We start from the raw sequence: 17,675 nt of genomic DNA, 5'->3' as shown, positions 1-17,675 counted from the left end.
CCCTTTTCAGGCACAATGCTGCAATGTCTGTTGTAGTTAGAGATGCTGGCTTGTTAGTACTTTTCCATCCTACTCTGTTCATTCAGCGCTTAAAAATCGCTCAGTCAGTGCTGAGTTTGAAAGAAACATGAAAAAGGATGCAAGATGCCTCACTCCTTAGCAACTTCCATTACTGGTGAAAAATGTGTCTTAAGTCAGAATTGTATAGGTTAAAACCTTTTAGTACGCGTTTTAATGTGTTTGGATGTAGTCTGATCCACTACTACTGTTTTTCTGCTTTTCCACAAAGGCTAACTCAGCCCCATGGCAATGTGACAAAGTCAATGCTTATTGTAGCCTTTGCTCAAAATCTTGTCTAAGTATGTGAATTCATTTAGAAGTTATGCACATTTTGTTATGATGAGCCCCTCCCATTACCACGCCCCCTTTTAGCCAATTGGCATGAACAAAAACACCACCACACACTCTAGACCGCTATGCCGAATTTTAGCCTCCTCGGACAAAAACTGTGGGGAAATGGTTGCAGCTTTAAAAAAAAAAATAAGCAAATTAGCGTTTTCGAATCCCCTACATTATGTGACTCCAAATACAGTCTTATCACTACATTTATCACTTTATTCCAGCCTCAGGAGGTCATATTGAGATAAATACTGTGCTGAAAGCTTCTTCTGGCTCCGTTTTATATGAGGAAGCAACTCCAATTGTCGTGTGGGAATAAAAGGCTTTGTCTGGGAAAACAAATGAATCCAGTGCATCGAGGTGGCATACAATACTCCTCAGGATATACTAACTAAAAACTCCATCTGCTGTCTGAAAAAAGACACGCCGAGTCCAAGGAATGATTTCACCCAAGCCTTAAAAAGTGCTGAACTTTTAGCAAACAGTATTCAATGAAGACAGCGTCATCAATTCTTATCCAGGCAATATTCCCTAAGTAATTAATGTATGAGTTTAATATCCTCTGATATAACCCAAGCATATGTGCCCTCGTTCTCCCTTTCTCCAAAGCAATTCGGTACCTCAATGAGCACAATGTTTTCCTTCCCCAAGAGAAGTAGTTCCATTTCAACTCAATTGATTCTCCACTTCTGGTTTCCCATCTTTACTTCTTTTTTTTCATTCTTCCCCAGCAAGAGCTGCATGCATTTTCAATGACATCAAATAAAGGGCAGTCATTGGTATGGATGAGGGGGGTCCTCGGAGATTGAGGCACCTTCACCGTCACAAAGCACAAGATAGGAAGCTCGGGGGGGAGAAACAAGAAAAAGCGGGGGCCCTCAAACTGTAAAAGCCGATCCTTTGATATCACGCTTTTGTAGACACTCGGAGATAGAACAGAAAAATATTCATTTGGTATGCACGGTGAAATTGCTTGGACAGACACGCTGACAAACAGAAGGGGACTGAGAGGGAGAGATAGCCAGACAGGGAGGTGAGGTGCATACTGGTTGGTTCGCATACAATATACGATTGTTTGAGTGGAGGGAAGATTTTTGTTGTTGTTGTTTGTTTGTCGTTTTGTGTCACTCTGGAGCTTCTGTCAAAGTTTGCCTTGAAGCTCTGGCTCTTGTGGCGGGCGGAGCAGCACTCCAGAGGCTCTGAGGGAGAGAGGATGACTCTTCTGCTTCGTATTTAGAGCCACCTCAGCTAAAAGGTTCCCCTTAAAGTACTGTAACCTGTCACTATCACCTGCTTCAACCCTTTCATTTAAGGCCATTACAGCTGGCATTTGACTCTGAGTTCTTGACTTAAATTTTGTTGCTTTATACGCTTCCACAACTCAGATGTAGACCTCAATTTCTGCACTTTTACAGCTGCGTTTGTGTTTTTTATAAGAAATGAATCAACGATTTACTGAGCTGAAGTATGAGGAGGCTCTGAGTAACTGGAAGGGGAAATACACATGGCTGTGTTTGAATCATTCTTCAGCAGCAGGGTTTCAATAGGTTATCCACAGAAGAGGAGAAGAAAAAAGCCTTCATTACCCAGTGCATAAAGCCTAAATGGAAAAGAGACTGTGGAATGGCTGCCTGTGTCTGATAGGGGAATATACTCAGCTCTGATGCCTTGGGTGTTCTGGCCTGCTGCACTCAGGGCTAGTACTGGACTATACAGATTGCTGCCATTATGGAAAGTGGGTATGTGGTGGCAAACAGACCTAAGCCCTCTTCAGGCAACATACCCAGGCTCATTTGAAGATCTGACTGTACAGTATGATGCGATTTGCATGAAAACAAAGCAGTAAAAATTAATTTTAATGTAGTTAGTTGCTTTGTTTATCCCCCCAACAACTCCACACCGCGGGCATTGTTTTGTTGACATATGTGTGGATACGCTGGGACAGGAGTGCAAGAGTTAAGACACAATGTTTGAATGCAAAATCAACATTTTGCTACAGTATGACCTCTCAGTGATATCATGTATTTGTGTTTTGCCTAACAAGGGGGAACTAGCCGGCTGTAATTTATGCAGGGTTTTCAGTGGCGTGGCAGTGAATCAGTTGGAGGCTCACTAGAGTGAGTCACTGTGGACAAACACAACACAGCCAATGCATGCTAAATGAGAGGAGACTTCTCGGCTTTCACTTAAACTTCCATTTAGCCGCTGAAGGATCTCGCACCAGTGCCACGCTGTGAGCAAGTGGAGGTCAAGTCAGATGAGCTCAGTCTGTGCCATGCGGTATTTGCGGTAAAGGTCAGAGACTGGGGAATAATAACGAGACAACGTTTTTCTTTAAGAGATCCTCGCCATGCCAGATATTCTGCAGAGCTGTATTTTTCATATTCATTTCATGGAACATTTGATTTGGGAGCTCTTTTCCTCCCAGGGGCGTTTAGAGTGTTCTTTTCTTCAACGCTCCTCTGCCGCTGCTCTTTTGTCGTCATGAAGGTGGTTTTGTAATGGCAGCCTTTGGCATTTTGTTGCAGTGTGTCCTCCACCACAGCATTTATTTCTCCCACTTCTCTGCACTCAAATAGCTGACCAGTGCTTTTACTTGATCATCTCAGCCCAATTGCATGTAATTTCTCAGTACTGTGTGAACCAGAGAGAATAACAATTAAAGGTTTTATATGCACGAAAATTGCCCTTCCCTTGGGTTCAATGCCGTCTCTTACGTGCCTCTGAATGAAACTGAGGTTGGGCACTTTTTCGTGCGTACTGGTACGGCCTTGAAGAAATCTATAGTTGTACAGGACTGAAATCTGTGACAAGGTCTGCCCTCACTTGTGGAACATTGACAAAAACATCCTCATAAAGGACTGCCACTGCTATAAGAGTTTAATGAAATGAATGAAAGAAGACATACAAGCCTGCCCATTTAAGCAAATATAGGCTAAACTATGAGCTATAGATTTTTATATAATGATTATATGATGATTCAAATCTATTTGAAACATGCAGGTGAAAAGAGAGTAAAAAAAGAGAGGTCATCTTAAACAGGAAGTGACTGCAAGCCTGCAAACAAACACAATCCTCACATGAAATCTGAAAGTAAACTGAAAGGTACTTATTTATGACAGCTTCTCTTTTTAACAAACTGTTTACCTGATGAAGGTGTAGTACCGAAACATTAGACGGTGTGCAGGAGTTGGTTTGCAACTCTTTGTCTCCTCATCCCTCTCCTCCACATCTGGCTCATGAAATAGATGTGTGAGGTATTTGTATTTTATTTGTTTTAAATGCTGGCACTCAATTTAAAAAACAAAAATTAAAGGTCAACAGATTTTTGCAGAATCATCCAATGTCAGCGGTTATTGACTGCAGTCATGTCTCAGAAAAAATATGTAATGAATGAGTTTGCCACGAGGTGTCTAAACGTAACCTTAAAAAAACAGTTACAGTTAGGTTGAAATCAGGGTCTTGGTTAAATATTCAAGGGGTCATTTGTGATACAAAGCACTTAATTAACATTTAACCAAATCCACAAACCGCAACTTCTGTTGCTTAAACTCTCTGTTGTCAGAGTCCTGTTCTCTGTGCACCCATCCTGCACGGGTATAAAAACAAAGCATTTCCCTTTCCTCTCTTGAAGAGATGTTGCAACTGAACATACTTTGGTTGCAGATCCATCCAAACCAAAACATTAAAAACACTCCAGCGACCGCCCTCGATCAAGACACTGGCCTCAGAATTGGTGCCGGTCCCCACTTTTATCACTCCGTCGTGATGTATGACGTGGAAAACCCGCTATCCTAATGTGATTGTAACGTGATAAAATAAACTCAGAAAAAGGTCAAATGACAGCAGGAATGGTCTTTAAGGCCATGACGGCAGGTGGGGTTTCAACTTGAAGAATATTCTTTCTGCCATAAACTGTCACATTTATTCTATTCCAACAGTGATTGTCTCTGTTGTGTGGAGCCATGTCCTCTAACACGCAAAAGCACCTTCTCGCCCACCATGTCCGCCCCACAAGGCAACCTAACTGGTGAACAAAAAGACAAAAAAGATTACTACACATATCAAGACCTCTGGAGATGTTAGAGCTCTTATTGTTTACAAATTAGCGGTTATGACAAGATCACTTTTCATGATAATCCTTAATATTTCTGTGGTTGCCTCACAGTAAACATTGTTCTCTTTGATCTACTCCATAAATAATAAAAGGTCCCATATCATGCTCATTTTCAGGTTTACACTTTTATCTTGGTTGTCTACCAGAAAATGTTTTCATGCTTTGATGTTCAATAAACACATTTTTCTTTTCATTGCTGCAGCACCTTTATTCACCCTCTGTTTGAATGCTCGTCTCTTAAAGGGCCCTCCTCCCGAATATCCCAGCCTGCTCTGATTGGGCAGCTCTCACAGGCCTGAGCAGGCACTGCCCACTGTATATATATTCATCAGCTCTGCCAGTGTTTTTGCAACTAAGGTCATGCTCGTGAGCGCGGTGACTGAGTAGCTGTGACATCACACTGTTACAGGAGTACTAGTAGCTTGTTTAAAGGCTCAGTTTCTGAATACCGTCTGCATTTCTCCATGGATTGAGTGTTTTGATACCTTTTTATAGTATTTATATAAACACCAAGACCTGCTTTCTAATCAGAACAAGACATACAATCTCATTTTCTACAGTACACTATAAATTACACTATATAATGGCATTGAACAGAGGAAATAACTGAACAAAGGAAGGTTGTTTATATTTACAAAGGCTATTATATTCCAACAGCATAACACAATACTCAATTTGATTTCAGAGATGTAAAAAAATATAATTTCTTTCAGAGATAATGAGGTTCCATTGATTAGAATGCAATATCTTGTAGCAGTCAGATTTCATGACAAGATTTCTTGATAAAATTCTTCCTCTGACAGTCGGAACACGTCACGTATAAACATCCCTCCTGCTGCATGTTAAAATCAATCCGACAAATTGCTTCATAAGACACGTTATTATTGCTGCAGTCTTGAAACCACCACTGCATAACTGTGACGTGATGTTTTTTTTAATTTCCTTAGCAGCAAGCAATACGTTGACCCTTGAACAATTAATTGCTGATATGAATGCTGTGATAATGAGTGATTTGGAGATGTAATAGCATGAGGTTGTGCTCTGAATCCATCCACACAAAGAGCTATAATTTCTACACTTTTTAAGCAACATTGTGTGAGTTTTGAAAAACTATATAGAACATTCATTACATTTTAGCAGCATTTACCATTATCCTGTAATTGTCACATGTGGCGGTTAAGGAAAAATGGCATAGGATCAGGGTCAGAAACACCTGCCAAGCAACAGTTTGGCGAGTAAATCACTGAAGGCTATCTGCCACACTGGAGGGTAAATTGTTGTACTAAAATAGCCGTGTCAAAAAAATATATATGCTGAGAGTCTTTAACATGACTGCTTTTTGCTTCTGTCCTCTGCCGTGACTTTGGACATTTACACATGGGAAAAAGGGACTTCATGGGGCATTCAGGTGCATTTCATAAACTCTTTGTATAGAAGATGCATGGCTGCTGACAGAGATTTCATGGTGCATTCGAGAGTGGCTCATGAACTCAGAAATCTATACTTGATTAGCCACAAAGGTTGTTTAAAACAAACAACTGATGATTACTGATAGCTCTATATGACATAAATAAGCAAACGAAACAATTAGTTTGAAGATTAACTATTTCTATTCAGTTTTTTTTAAACGCCTGAGCCCCTGTTGTTGTGATATCCTGAACCTCAGCTCTAATTTTCATTTTTACTTAATTGCAGCATTCCCTTACTAATTAGATTCTAAAATCCTATCCACTATGCATAAATTGTGGTCGGTAAAAAAATATGCTTGGCTGGTCGATTTTTTCATCAACCAGTCTTCTTGGCCATTAAGTCAAGTCTTTTCGGACACTGCTTAAAACGGCTTTGGATCTAATTATCTGTAAGATTTCAAAGTAAGACTGTTTTCAGCCAAGCCCAACCACAAATTATATCACTGTGGATTTGTTGGTATTATGTTATTGTATTGATAAGATAGGGTATGGATATTGTATGGATATGTATGAGCTTGTAAGGATGTCATATGCTGTATTTTGTATTTGACAAACAAGAAAGAAAACAAGACGTGTCAGAAAAGAAAATAATTTTGTGGGGGGGTTTTTGCTGCTGCTGCCTCCACTGCAGATTAGAGAGAAAGAGCTGTTGCTCCCATTTTTCTAGCATGTCTCCCTTCGCCAAAGATCTTAAATTAATTTGGGATAATCCAGTCATCACACCTTGTGCGTGATTTCCCTCCTTTATCTTGAAGAATAAGTGCTAAAAAAAATATTTTAATAAATGCATGAAGGTTTTCAGAGGAAAATCCAACATATATTCATCTAAAGTGTCATTTCATTAGGTGTTGGCTAATTGATTTAATACAGTTTTTTTAACACTGGGCCTCCCTCAGATGCGCCTGACAGTCCTCAGGTTAATGGTGTGAAAATAGGGACCCTGCTTTTCCCAACCTGTCAAGTGGTAATTGGCCAACAGCTTCCCTAAATTGCAGTCTGCCACGGGGACTGCAAACACCTCTTAAATTGTGTACAAAATAATTAGTGGGGCATGAACAAGGAGAGCATGCAGTACACATGAATCCAAGGCTTTGAGTGTACCTTCTTAATACAGACATGTGCAAAATAAATACATTGTTTATCCTGACAAAATGTAATTAAAGTCAACTATGTGTTCTTGTCTTTATGTTGCAGGTTATTCCTCCGTGCACATGAGAGAGACTCAGAAGGGAAGACGGTGGCAAAAACAATAAAATGAGACCATTTAATGATGGTAACCTTTAAGGAGAAAAGCACAAGCCAGCCTGAGATGGTGAAATCTCTTTCAAGCATCACCACAAGCTCCCTGCAGGCAAACCTCAATGAAAGAAACTCAGTGTAAGGGCGAGCACTCGACATTTTTCTGATTGGTACATGGGGACAACACCATCCATCGATGAAGAGGACACAAATAAAAGGATTGTTTCTAGTCCATGAGAACAGTTGAACATCCAGCTGATTTCCCTACCGGATCACCTCAGCTGTACTGATACCAGAGCAGTATCACCTTCCTCTCGTTTTTTTTGGCCCTGCACATGACTCTCAGAGAAGCACCAATGGCCTGCAGCTTAGGCATGGTGATGAGTGCCTTGTTTTGGTCTGTAGCCATTGTATATTTGACTCAAATTGGCAGAGTCAGCGGAGACTGCTGGTTAATTGAAGGTGAAAAGGGCTTTGTATGGCTTGCAATTTGTAGCCAAAACCAACCACCTTATGAGGCCATCCCCCAGCATATTAACAGCACCATTGTGGACCTTCGTCTGAATGAAAACAAAATCAAGAGTATCCATTATTCTGCCCTTAGTCGCTTTGCCAACTTGACCTACCTGAACCTGACGAAGAATGAAATCTCCTACATCGAGGACGGGGCCTTTTCTGCTCAGTTTAACTTACAAGTCCTTCAGATGGGCTTCAACAAGTTGCGTAACCTGACGGAGGGGATCCTCAGGGGTTTAGGAAAGCTGCAGTACCTCTACCTCCAGGCAAACCTGATTGAGACTGTGACACCCAATGCCTTTTGGGAATGCCCCAACATTGAGAACATTGACCTCTCCATGAACCGAATCCAGCAGTTAGACGGGTCCACGTTTACAAGTTTGAACAAACTGACCACCTGCGAGCTGTACACCAACCCCTTCAACTGCTCGTGTGAATTACTTGGTTTTGTCAAATGGCTCTCGGTTTTCCCCAACAGGACGAACGAGCGGATGGTCTGCGACTCCCCACCTGGCGTCTCTGGTTATAGTTTGCTGAGCCAGAACCCCAACAATCCAACATACCGAAATGCGCTTCACATGCTCACCACTGTGTGTACTGATGACTACGTGACACCATTCATTCCCATGCCCACCGAGTCCACGACACCCCCACCGGACTCGACAATTTGCGGGCTGGAAGACTGTCCCTCAGGCACAGAACCAGACGAGCTCATCATCAGTACAACCTACAACGATGTGGAAGTAAACCCTGTGATGAAACTGAAGCAAGTATCGAACACAGGTGCCACCATCACGGTTCAGATTCCTCATCCCTACAAGAAGATGTACATCCTGGTCCTGTACAACAACAGCTTTTTCACAGATATCCAAAACCTGAAAGATATAAAGGAGGACATTGAGCTAAAAAACCTGAAACCCCACACTAACTACACGTACTGTGTCGCTTCGATACGTAATTCTCTTCGACACAACCACACATGTCTGACAATCACGACTGGCCCTTGGAATGGAAAGGAGAGAAATGTGAATAATGCAACTGCTACTCACTACATTATGACAATTTTAGGCTGCCTCTTTAGCATGGTCATCTTTCTGGGTGTGGTCTACTATTGCTTGCGAAGGAAGCGTCAGCAAGATGAAAAGCACAAAAAAGCAGGTAGCCTGAAGAAAAATATAATGGAGCTCAAATATGGACAAGAACTGGAAGGAGGGACTATTTCTCGAATGTCACAGAAGCAGCTGTTGGCCGGGGACAGTATGGCACGTATGCCGTACTTACCATCTGCAGCTGAAATGGAGCAGTACAAATTTCAAGAGATCAGTGATACTCCGAAGATGATGAAAGGAAATTACATGGAGGTGCGGAGCATGGATCACCATGAACGCAGGGAGTGTGACATGGGAATGCCTGGAAATAGCCAGGGGTCAGTGGCAGAGATTTCCACCATTGCAAAAGAGGTGGATAAAGTCAATCAAATCATTAACAACTGTATAGATGCTCTGAAGTCAGAATCCACCTCTTTTCAAGGGGTGAAATCTGGAGCAGTGTCCACTGCAGAGCCCCAGCTTGTGCTAATATCAGAGCACCCACAGAGTAAATCGGGCCTTCTGTCCCCAGGGTATAAGGACAGCTACCACCACTCTCTGCAGAGGCATCGGTCCTCTGATGTCTCGCCAAAGAGGCCCAGTACTGCCACAGGAGGGCCCATGCGAAGCCCCCGGCCTTATCGCTCTGAATCCAAGTACATAGAGAAAACCTCCCCGACAGGAGAAACCATCCTCACTGTAACACCTGCCGCTGCCATCCTGAGGGCTGAGGCAGACAAGATCCGCCAGTACAGTGACCACCGGCACTCATACCCCGACGCTCAGATAGAGGAGCTTGAAGGACCTGACGGCCACAAGTCCTCCATGTTGGAGCCTCTTACTCACTCCCGCTCCAGAGACTTAGCATATGCCCAGCTGCCATCTCAGTACCACAATCTAAGCTACTCCTCCAGTCCCGAATACTACTGCAAACCTTCACACAGCATCTGGGAGCGATTCAAACTGCACCGGAAACGGCACAAAGATGACGAGTACATGGCTGCGGGCCATGCGCTGCGTAAGAAAGTCCAGTTTGCAAAGGATGAGGACCTGCATGATATTTTAGACTACTGGAAAGGTGTATCAGCCCAACATAAATCATAAACTCTTTAGGTGTTTTTAAAATGGACCACACATTGCAGAAATGACACAAGAACCTCATCTGACAATTGAATCAATGGATACTTCCATATTATAATCAACTACTCACTCACGCGTGTCACACTCTCTTTTGACTGTGAGGAAAATGGGGTAAAGATTCTTTAAATTTGTCATATTATGTAAAGCATTCAACGGGAAAACTTTTATCTATTAAAGAGAAAATATATTGCAAATTAATAATATATATGTTACAATGGATTATAGGTTTTATGGGTATCGCATGGCCAAGTCCTGTGACAGTGGATTTGCTGTTGTGTAATATGAAACTACTATATGAAGATATGTCTACTGAAACCTCAATGTTTTTTGAGGAACTACCTGGACCCTTCATTCAAAAAGAACTTTGTTTTCTTCCTTCCCTGCATATATTTAATTCAACAAAACTATGTACAGATATGGGTTTCTATATTTGCAATGTTTGCTGTGTAAATGGAAAAGTATTAGTGGATGAATCAGGTTTTATCAAATGGAGCGCTGTTCATTTAGAATAACTTGTTGCTGAAGGGCAGCATATCCCACTTTAAGCCTGTCAGATCATTTGTCATTTTAACCATCGCCGCCTGCTTTATTTTTTTATTCTTTTCTTTTTTAAAAAAAAAAAGCTTTTACATGCATTTACACAAGACACAGACGGATTCAGTTTTAATGTCCCTTCAAATCACACAATGCAGTATTCAGTGGATGGACTCTGATAGACTTCATACAGGCAAGCTGCAGTGTATTCGATGCTGTAATGAAGGTCTCAGTCATCAGTTTCATAAACCATCATTTGTATCTTTAGTACCAAAGTAGTAAAAGCTGAAATGTTTACAATATTTCTGCCTGGTCTGGGAATCGTATGAATATTGAGCAGTAGGTCCATGCTGACTTTTTTTTTTTTTTTTTTCTTGTATCAGTTACTCCTTCAAAAGTGAAAACATTGGGAAATGATAACATCCACATTTAGGATGCGATACTGAAAGCCTACAACTAATCACTAACATTTCAAGGGGAAGGCAGCTGCTTTCTGTCGCCTGTTGTTTAGGTAGAGACAGCTGTCTTTCCCTGCAGGAGAGCCCGATGGATGAATGTAACAGATACATATTCTGATCTGTCTATGGCAGCTTTTATGTAAGGACATATTTATTTGATGCTATTAACGACCGTGTTTTCCTTTCCTTTGCTTCAGTATTTCTTCCAGTGTATTATATTGCATTATGTCTGATCCGATAAATGCAGGAAAGTAGTTTGTTATTCGGATGGGCCTTGTTGCTTGCTGAGAGGTTTCATTTGATTTTTACCTGCTAGGCTGTTGAATCTTTTTTGTATATTATGAAAGCTACGTACCAGACGAATATCAACATGCTAGAGTAAAATTTGAGAATGTGAAACTGAATCCTCTGACTTACTGGCTGTGAATTTGTATATCATGAAATTTTTTGAGTAAATATGAAACTTAACGCTTTTTCTTTGTAAGATGTTTATGTAACTTTTTCCAAACGGGCTCATGATGTTTCATTACATATTTATGAATGAGCAATAAATATGCTCTTACTTATTTGAAGAATTGTAATAATGTAACTCTAAATGTAGTGTCAGTATAGGATTTGGGTTTATTAAAAAGCAGAGAACAGCTCTTTAAATTTTAAGCAGTTAAGCCTCACTTCGGCTATTTTGAGGGCTGCAGAGATATTAAAAGAAATTCTCAATTGCTGTTTTATAAAATCTGCTGAATTGAAAACTATTTCCCCAAGTAGCTGCAGGTCTTCTTTCCATTTTTCCTTCTGTGATCTCAGACAAGTTTTGTCATCTTTTCCCAACGCTGTGCTTATGATGTGCCGAGGTTTAAGCACAGAAACACCTCTGTTAGGGTTAGGAAAACATCATGTTTTGGCTTCAAATACCTATTTTCGTCACCTCAAACACAGCTGTCGATGTGTCAACTGGAAAATGTCCCAGCATCTGCTTCAAAACATCTAGTGGTTTCACACCTAGAATTGTTGAAATGCAGTCTCGAGCTGCAGTCACTGGCTTGGCAGCCTTCTTGCCTGTAACTCCGCCATCATCCCCTCCACCTCCCGACGTGAAAGTAGGATCGGAAACATGTAATGTGAACGTGATAATGACACGTTTTGAAGTAATGTCAACATAGTCTGGAAAGATAAAAATGTGAACATATTAGTGGTTTGCAGAAACTGCCAACGCACCCTGGCAACTGGGCTGCGTTTTCTGGGCTGAGTTATTGCAACCCTCAGTTTAAAAATTCAGATAAACCAATTGGCACTTTATGATGTTGTATGAAGGTACAATCCTGATACAACTTTGGCCAGAATCTGTGGTGCTTTAGGCAGAACACACACAGTAGTATCTCCAGATGACACACGATGATCCACTTTCTCCTCAATATCACTGGATAAACTGTTCTTTTCCATTTTGTCGCCAGCTACATTTCATCTAACTTCAATTTTGGGCACATGGCGCATTTTGCACATTTGGAACACATCAGCCATTTGAGTGTAAATGAATAGCAAACACTTTTATATCGATGACTGAATTACGTGAATGCAAGACAGACGTACTCTATGTTCTGTGAGTTGAGGTGAGGAACAGAGTCTGCGATCTGATAGCAGAGCTGGCCCGAGGAAACGACTTTATCTGGTGACATATTTTTTCATCTCAACTCTTTTTCCTTCCATTAGACATCAAGTGTGTAAGTATAACTGCAGGCATTAGTTAGCCCATTTGTATTTTTTCTGTGTCATGAAGCTAAGTCCATTTCATCTAAGTGTGTCATGGCGCCATTACAATTCATTAATGTGAAATGAAGCATTCATGAGCCTGATGTGTTATGTAAGCACTTTATAAAGTGTTAACTTGGTTGTCTGACTTAATATTTCAACCGCCTTAAGATTTTGGGATATGTGTACAAGTGTAAATTTTCCTTTTGTTTGATTTCAATGTTGATACTGTTGACAAGTCTCCATTTGTTGTTATTTTTATAAAAGCATTTCAGTATCTTCTGAGAGCTGTCAGGTTTCTAGTTCATTTAGCTATTTAGCAACATGTTTTTATACTGCATATTGTAGCACTTCTGTGTCTAATAAGAGTTTAAAGTGTTGATAAAACCTTTAGAAAGATCAACAGTTGTTGTTCAAGTGCATCAAAACAAACAAGAGCACAAAAATGTGTTTTTTTTATTTTATTTCTTAATACTATGTTATCTGCTTTCAGACAAAGTACTGTGAAATAAAGTTAAGGGTGCACATCAGTATACACTCGGCAATTTTTTTGATGACTTTTGGCCAGAATCACTTTAAGGCCTCTCAAACGTCCACTGAGCCCTCGATCCAGCTGTTCAAGCTCCATTCACAGCTGCCAGAGATGATGACCTCTGATACTTGACACGAACATCTTGCTCAGCACTCCTCGACCCGCTTTCTTTATGAGCCGGGTCTACTTTTTTTCAGAGGATCCACTGCTTACCAGGCACTTCCATTGGACATAAAAACCATGATGGCACTGTGACTTAGCAAATCTTCGAACCCGTCAACTACCATCTGATGATGATTTTAGCTTCTGGGTCTGAGGTCATTGTTTTGGGGTTTCCGGTATACTCAGCAGATATCCGGATAATGGATATCGGGGCCAAGACGTCTTATGTTCGCCGGTCGTTATTTACAATCCGATTAGCAACTTAAGACACAAGAATGAAGTTGAAGCTAAGTGAAGACTTTTAACTTATCTGCATATTAATGAATATATTTTTTCAAATAAGCTACTTAAAAAAAAAAGCTAAATTGCATTTCGGTCAATGCGTTCTGCTTTTGTTGTTCCCCACACTGACTTTCTTACCTTCATGTAGCATGATTGGTCAATACTAGTCAGACAACTGCACTACAAACATAAACCAGAATGCTTCCGATACCAAAATCTCGTCAACAGATTCTGCATACTGTACATTTCTGCTTATAAAGATTATGACTAAGCTAAATCCAAACCAGAACATGACATGGTGGACCTTTGTTAGGAGGCTGTACCTCAGCAAAGTATGTACTTTTTATTCAAACCATTAAAAACAACATTATGATCGCCGGTTGAATAAAATATTTTATGGTAATGAGCAAAAAGAAAAATGCAGTCCTCCTATGGAAATCTACCCGTTGACATAGCAAAGGAGAATATGTCAAGACCTGCCCTGACATTTTTCTGCATTAATTCACGGCTTTATGCAGCAAGGTGCTCCTTGCGTCTGCCCGAATGGCTCTAAGCTTCAACCGTTGCCATGGTAATCAACGTCGAAACTGGAATCCGAATGCTTCGGATTTTTTGAGGAAGTAGACACCATAAAAAAGAGGCAAAAGACGGATAAAGACTAAACGAGAAAGTGCATGCACATGATATGAGCACACATCTGCGAGTAGCAAAACCTCCTCACGAGGGAGCATTTACGCCCCAACATGCTGTGATGGGCAGGAGCTTGACCCTCGACCCTCCCTATGTGACCGCTCAATAATGATGTCTTCCCTCCTGTCCTCCTCCATCATTAGACTCCAAAAGGATGTGAGTATATAATGATAGCTGCTGTTGCAGCCTCTCTACCCCCCGCAAAGCTTACAATATTTGCTATTCTTACTGAAGCTTTGAAGCCACAAAAATGATGTTCGGAAGTCCGAGTGCATCTACTCTCTAGATCCAGCCTCTGTCGTAAGTATGAACCTTGTTGTTCTTGAGTTATTTAACCACATTTTCTGGTGTATTCATTATGTGAGCTTGCGAGGGAGGTGGAGTTTTTCACCCCATCCATTTGGGGTTTTGCGGCTCATCGTGACATCACATGTGCTTTAAAGATGACTTTTAATACAAATCAGTTAAGCTTGCACCGATATAAACCACCAAAAAGACGGCATCATATCCTTTCATGTACGTTACGCCTGCCAGTCTCATTTTGATGTAAACTCTGAACCAGCGGACTCGTTTCCATGCACACCTCGTCATATATTTTAATGTGATTAGGTTGATAATGCAAGCAAGTACTGAACAATTGGATTAAGATCCTATTTTTACAAAACCACCGTGTGCTTTCTGACTCCATGTTGTTGTTGGTTGGTGGTGCAGTTTGATGTATTTCCAGTGCTAACATTTCTGACAGTATATTTTTTGAGGCATTGAGAACATAAATGTAGGGCCTGGATGTCATCTTTTTCACAATCAGAGCCGTGGTGTCTTCCTTTGCCTTTACACTCATCGCACTGGGGAAAAAAATAGCAGGAACACCTGAGGTAGCTTCAATAGGACACGACACAATGTAGCTGCACATTGCAGGAGCTCTGCCATTGTCGTGATTGCACGGCAACAACTACAAAAGAAGGTAAAAGGCTGCATTTGAAAGCTTCTCTCATGTCCTTACTGCTACCTTTGACTAAAAGCAAAAGACCAAGCCCATTCACAGAGTCAAAGTGATTATATCAAAGATTCTGTGTGGTTCCTTCTCCTGTTTCTGCCTTCTGGATGCATAATATGAGCAGTAAACAGCTGCAGGGGTTACTGATTAATAGAGGTGAGTAAACAAGCCAAGGTACATGTCCAGACTGCATGCAGGAGCAGACCAAGGCTGTGTTTTTATTTTTCTCTTAAGGTCTTACTGTCTCATCTAGTTCACTTACATTTTCTGTCCTCAACAAACCACTGCCAATGAAAGTATATGACATCCGGTAATTCTCCTGATGAACAACAACACTTCATTCACGTACTGTCCATTACCCGGGAAATGCTCATTACTACTTCCCTAAAAACGCAATGAACTTCGACAACAAAGCAATAACTATATTGCCTTACTGTGCTTGACTCACCTCAGCCATCAATAGCTTGTTTACAGTTCTGCTTTTGCTGCCTTTCTGTTGCAATTTGCTTCGCCTGGAGGGAAATGAAGGGGAGAGGCTGTGGAAGGCGTCGGCTTTGATTTGTTGTTACTCACATCACTGAACAACAGAGGTTAGCATTAAGGCAGAAATTACCCACAGACTCAACCCGTAACTTCTCACTTAATCTCTGTGTGGCAGGAGCAGTGCTGGACCAGCGTCTATGGTCGGAAAGTTTTACAGCTGTGCCCAACTTAGGACTTCCCTTGTTGAATGTTATTGACTTATTGTTAGAAAAGTTAGCTATTAATAATGATGATAAAGAAACTTGGACCAAAAAGTGGAAATGCTGTTGCCCTGATGGATTTTCCTCTCGTCCAAGTTCCAAGTCAGTTTTTCTCTGGAGACCAATAACGAACTGGAAGATAATAAAAACACAGGCTGTGGCCAAACTCCCTGTCTACAATATGGTGCAATTTATTTGTCCAGTGTCCAGTATTTTATGTCCGTGTCTGTGAGTGTGCATATTTATTTACTGTTTACTGCCCTCCAAAGAAAATCCAAATGTAAAACAAAACATTTTACGTTCTCTTAAAGGGCTCCCAGTGCAGGCGGAGGTTTGGTAAATCTTTAACGATGTTTCTACAGCTGTCTTTGACCAAGAACGGACTGGAACAGCTGGAGATACATTTTGGTGAATAGTTAACTTTAGCTAAACATGACAAACATTGTTGCCTACTCGGCATGTTTACATTTTTAGTTCAGTAATTTCCCGTTTTATTTTCTAGGTTCTCTCCTTGTGTGTCACGTTTTACTTTCCACTTCGCGTCTTTGTCTGTTTTCCTGCACTTTGTCCTGCTCATCTGTGTTTCTGGTGCTCCACACCTGCCCTGCATCAGCCTCATTAGCCCTGCCTGTTCCCAATGACTTCCCCATCTTATCAGCTCCTTCCTTGTGTCTCTCCACCTGCACCGCATCTCCTCGTTAGTTTAGTTTGTATTTAGGTCCTGTGTTTAGTTCAGTCTTTGTTGAGTCATTTGTTGTTTTAACCCTTTTCCTGTCTATTGCCAGTTGGGATCTGAATACTTCTTTCACCACTGGAAACAATATTTTTAAGTATTTCTTGGTGAACACCCATCCAACACCCCGCCTCTGCCTCCACAGCATCCAACTGTAAAACCCAGGGAAAACCCTGGTGTTGATGGCATGCACGGTATAAAATATCAATGTAATGCCTCACATCTCCAAGATGTGAAATTACTATTGTGCAACTCGACACCTGCCAGTGATGATTACTTGACATGACTTACAGTCCGAAATATCAATTCACTGCTCACTATTGAGTAAACTATTGAGTGTCCATTCTGTAGGGAGTGCTGAACGAGTGGACGTGGGAGTGATCTGGGACGAAGCCACATTCTTCAGTTTAACAAGACAAGAGAAGCAGCTCTGTGAGGCACAGCGGTGCTTTGAGCTAAATGCCAACATCAGTGTGCCAGCATGCATCTTAGTTTAGCATGTGAGTATGCTAACATTTGCTTAACACAACGCTGGTGGGAATGTATTAACTTTTGCACGTAATTAGACATTATCCAAAGTGTTGAACAAATTGAAACTTTGACTTAAAGAATGTACAACATTGAAATATGTGGATATGCGGACTGAGAATGTTTTTATGTGTGTGTGTTGAGATATTTCACAGGATGAATGTAAACCTTGAGCTGGTTGGATGTCCTTAAAGAAACTGGGCAATCCATCCAGTTATAGAAACATCTCTCTAAAATCAGTCTGCTAGCACCCCCAGAGGAAAAGTCAGTGGATCTGCTAAGTGTGTACGATTCATCTTCTG

General features: G+C 41.1%; 1 protein-coding gene across 2 annotated transcripts in view; it reads left to right on the top strand.

Moving 5' to 3' along the window:
* The window catches only part of elfn1a (extracellular leucine-rich repeat and fibronectin type III domain containing 1a), an 80,594-nt gene extending 67,355 nt beyond the window's left edge, over positions 1–13,239 (top strand). For both annotated transcript variants that reach the window (XM_084370944.1, XM_084370943.1), the window contains exon 3: positions 7,180–13,239. In XM_084370944.1, the coding sequence (XP_084227070.1) occupies positions 7,560–9,932 (2,373 nt within the window). In that variant the 5' untranslated portion in view covers positions 7,180–7,559 and the 3' untranslated portion in view covers positions 9,933–13,239. The remainder of the gene's footprint in view (positions 1–7,179) is intronic.
* Positions 13,240–17,675: the final 4,436 nt, after the last annotated feature.

Source organism: Pagrus pagrus, assembly GCF_965226575.1.
Source record: "Pagrus pagrus genome assembly, chromosome: 13".
In the NCBI taxonomy this organism is placed as follows: domain Eukaryota; kingdom Metazoa; phylum Chordata; class Actinopteri; order Spariformes; family Sparidae; genus Pagrus; species Pagrus pagrus.
This window is presented reverse-complemented; position numbering and strand designations above follow the sequence as displayed.